The sequence below is a fragment of the Frankliniella occidentalis genome, unplaced genomic scaffold (genome assembly GCF_000697945.3).
Source record: "Frankliniella occidentalis isolate FOCC.00 unplaced genomic scaffold, Focc_3.1 Scaffold50, whole genome shotgun sequence".
NCBI classification, from domain to species: Eukaryota; Metazoa; Arthropoda; class Insecta; order Thysanoptera; family Thripidae; genus Frankliniella; species Frankliniella occidentalis.
In genome coordinates, this window is record NW_026267180.1 from 96,789 (window position 1) to 101,034 (window position 4,246).

The 4,246-nt window shown below is 53.3% G+C and overlaps 1 protein-coding gene across 1 annotated transcript in view; it reads right to left on the bottom strand.

The window, feature by feature from the left end:
* LOC113210011 (homeobox protein extradenticle-like) overlaps positions 1-4,246 on the bottom strand; it is a gene marked incomplete in the record, with an annotated part of 156,880 nt that overhangs the window by 52,095 nt on the left and 100,539 nt on the right. Inside the window, 1 exon segment of the mRNA XM_052267304.1 lies at positions 899-1,089. Coding sequence (XP_052123264.1) covers positions 899-1,089 — 191 coding nt within the window.

Consider the following 4,246-nt stretch of genomic DNA (forward strand, 5'->3'; position numbering starts at 1 on the left):
GGACTTTGCAGGTATTTACCAGTGTGTAAAACGAACTTACCATGCAAAGTAGATCAAAATCGACCGAAGGGTTACAAAACGGCAGCTGTTTTAGTAATATCGTGTTTTAATGAGAAAACACAAAAAAGAACTCCTTTGCGGCACGGGTAAACGTTGTCTCACCTCAAAACTGTTTAAGGACGTTAAACTTATTAGTTGAAATAAGAATTTGAGCGGTCCCGGTCGATTTTCGAAAAAAGTGGTTTTGGAAACAGGTCTAGCATACGCCCACCTTGACCTCGACCGACCCGGCCCCACTTGTCGAATGACTCGCTGGTTGTCCGTCGGAGCTATACTTCTGTATCTCAAAATTTCGAGATGTGGTAGCTGTCCAGTGGTCGAGCCGCCCGGTGCACGCTAGCATTCGAGAGCGCACCCGCGCCCGGCTCGGCTCGCCCGAGCCGAGAGCAGGAAAGGCTGCATCGGGATGCGCGGGTCGCTGGCGTCGTCGGCGCGCTCGGCGCTACCGTTCGAAAAGAGCGCTCCGCCTCCGCCGCTCGCATCCAGGACCCGGGTAACCCGGGTAGACCCGCAGACCCGGGTACCCGGGTTCCCGGTTCTGCGGTTCCATGTCGGGTACCCGGGTACCCGGGTAATACCCGCGGAACCGGCTCTACCCGCGGACCCGGGTATTCCCCGGGCGGGCGGGTACCCGGGTTACCCGGTTCTTCGGGTAAAAGTGAGAGCCCTATTACTCATAAGAACTAATTTTTCATCAGGTAAAGAACGTTCTCTAAAAACATTTAAAGTCTCTATACTTAAACCAAACACAGTTGATTTTGGGGAGGAACTATAACAAAAGAATTGATAGTCAAAACTCTTGTCTATCTAACAATTTAAGAAGTCGTTGTTAACGTACCTGGCGTCGAGGAACCTCGACCTGAGGATCATGACCGCCTCGCACGTGGACTGCTTGAGCTGCATCTGGATGGAGGAGAACTTCTTGTGGATGATCTGCACCATTCGCTCGATCTCCTTGGGCGTGATGGGCCTCGTCCTGGACTGTTCTCTTAGGAGGTTCATAACGTGGGTGGTGAACTCGCTGCACGCCTGCGGCACACAGATGGAAAAAAAAGACACTCGTCAATACGGCGAAATTAAACAAACAGCAAACACGGATGGATTTACATAATAAAGCCGAGAACTGCAAAGTCTGTGGGACACGATTATCTCAAGTCTGCTACAGTGCCGCGTAAAAAGGCAAACGACAAAACACACGGGCAAAAATGTTGCTGACCGAGCAGATGAACACTAGGAGCAGACGAGATGGATGTAGGGGGAAGCTGACTTGTGCGTACCGGGCCGCGCCGCGCCGCTGTAGTGCGGGGAGACCGACCCAGCCAGCCGCCCCTGGGGATCCATTACGGGGATGGCTCACTCTGCCCCCCCCCCCTCCCTTACCCTCCTTCCCCTCCGGGCGACATCTGGACCAGGGCTATGCAGCGGGCGGCCCGCGGCGGGGCGGGGACCCTCATCCTGCAAATGTAAGCCTCACAGGTGAACTCCATCCCGCTAGTACACTGCCGACAGACTCTGCCCGGCAGATTATGACCGGCAACTCTTCCGCCCGAAGTGAAGCAGCTGCTTTGTACTCATATGGCGACCTGGAACTGCTCCGGTCCTCATCCCACGAGCACAGCTGATGCGAGTACGTCTCAGGTTTGAACTGAGGCCCTCACATCGTTGGACGTCGTCATTAAAATTTGAGATGGTTCATCAAAGATGAATGGAGGGGTGCTCGTATTGTCGGGTTTCACTGGAAAAACCAAAAGTGCGATGTCCTAGCTTTCCAGGGGTGCCCGTTTAAATGGTGCTAAAGTCTACATTTTTATAAATATTTTCTGTATGAGCAAATCAAGCACAGGAGGATTTATATCACATAAGCTATTCCAGATTCCGCGTCAAATGTGATAGCGTTCTGATTAGGGGTCAGCAAATAAAAAGCCAATAAAAGTACAAAAGAAAAGCAATCAGTTTCTGCCATTTTCGAACAGAGCCCTATCACATGTAGGGTAGTTTGACGCGGAATTAGGTGTAGATTACGAAAATATATTGAAAACCTGTAACGCCTTTGGAGCTTTTAGTGCCTTTTAAAGGTGGGATATCACCTTTCTTTTACCAGTGTACGCGTGCATGCAACGTGGGTTAGGGAGAGGAGATACAGAGAGCAGGAGTGAGAGAGCATGAGTGAGAGAGGCGGCGGAGGAGGGAGGGCGAGCACTCATGCCAATGAGGTGACGGCGACACTACGCAGACGATCTCCTCCTGGACTGCGTCTCTCTCTCTCTCTCTCTCTCTCTCTTCTCTCTCTCTCTCTCTCTCTCTCTACACTCTCTCTCTCTCTCTCTCTCTTTACAACACAAACAACAAGCTGAGTGTGTGTCTCTATCAAGTAAACCATTTCTGACAGAGAACGATATTCGGAGTGAATACAATATTATTTCAGTATACGTTATAAGGTCGTCCCGCTACACAGCAACGAAAAATGTACATTAGACCCGTTCTTTGTGCGGCTTTCGAGGGCGAAGGACAGAGAGAGACAGAGAGAGACAGAGAGAGACAGAGAGAAAGACAGAGAGAGAGAGGGGGGGGGGTATAAGGGGTTGCGACCCCTGGAGGCTGCCTGCCGAGGCCCGAGCCGAGGCCCCTGCCCAGCCCAGGGGTCGCCCGCCTCACAGACTCATCCGGGGAACCTGACTTATGAGGACCTTATATACGGCTGGGCGGGGATCGAACGGGGGAAGGGGAGGGATTAAATGGCAGAACAGGGAAGAACTGAGAAAGGGGCGGGAAGACGGTGGGACGGAGAGAGGGAAGGAGGGAGGGAGGGAGAGAGGGAGAAACGGAGAGAGTGAGAGAGGAAACGGCGGAAAAAAGGCGAGCGCTGCTGCCGCTGCTGCCTGCCGGGGGTGAGAGCGGCGAGTGGGGGCAGGGGGAGAGAGAGGGCTGAAAAGGAAATGGGCTAGGAGACGTACGACGGCACCCTGGACACACAGCGCCACCGGAGAAAAGAAATGTATGGGAAATAAAAATAAAAATCGCGGTAACAAAAATAATAAACAACGAAGACGGAGCAGAGGGGAGTGGACAAGTTTCAATAATGATATATCCACAAAATAAAATTCCGCAACATAGAAACGGGGGTAAGAATATAGGGAACCGCGTTCGTCTCGGCTCCTCCGCTGCCACCCCTGGCCGGACCTCACCCAGGAGGACGTCCCCTCCCAGGACACCTATCCCATCTCGCCCCGCCCGCCCCGCCCCTCGTGTGGCGTGGCGCCGGCCTTCCTCGCCCCGCCCGCCACGCTCCGCCACGCCACGCCAGCAGCCGTACCACCGCCAGGAAATTGGAAGCGGCCATTAGGAAATAGCATGTCGCAATCATACGTCCAGGGGCCCTGCGGCCCGGCCGAAGGGCCCTGCAAAGAAAACAAGCAATCCGTCTCACTGGCCATAACAAACAGTGCACACGGCACGGTCAAAAGGAAGAGTGCGGTACGACAACGCACTAGATTGTTTCCAAAACGCGTGCTCCGGTCGCGAGTTGCGATTAGAATTCTTTGAATAATTTAGTAAGTCACAAATTAAAATAATGAATGCTGGGAATACTGGTTGGAGGGGGAGGAGGGGCGGTTGGGGAAAAGAGATCTGGTAGGGGGGGGGGGGGGGAGACGACTTGGACCGGGAGCTGGGCAGGAAATGGGAGGCACCACGCAGGAAGGACTCCAACGTCCAGCTCTGCATTGCCAAGGAGGGAAAGGGGGATAGGAGAGGGAAGGCGAGAGAGAGTGAGAGAGGAAGAAGAAAAGAGGATGGGGAAAAGAAAAGAGGATCCATCAGGTGCAAAAAAAATTGTCACAAAACAAAGTTTATGAACAACTTGTTTGTTTGAGCAAGAGACCATAATGAAATACCAAAGAAATACGTCAGCTTATTTTACAGCAAGTAAATATTTCTTACGTTTCCGCCACGGTTTTGGCTTGCGCTGTACTTTTTTCCCCCCCATACCAGTGTGACGCGGGCCCAGCGCGCTCGCATCCCTCCTCTGCTCCAGCAGCAGAGGGCTTGAGCGTGGCTGCTGGAGGGCTGCAGCCAGGCCCACCGCCACGTCGGGCCTAAAACCAGCAGCCTACAAATCAAACGGTGGAGTGTACGAGCGGAGATCCGATGTGATCCGCATTCGAGAGGGCTGCTGCTGGGTGGGGGG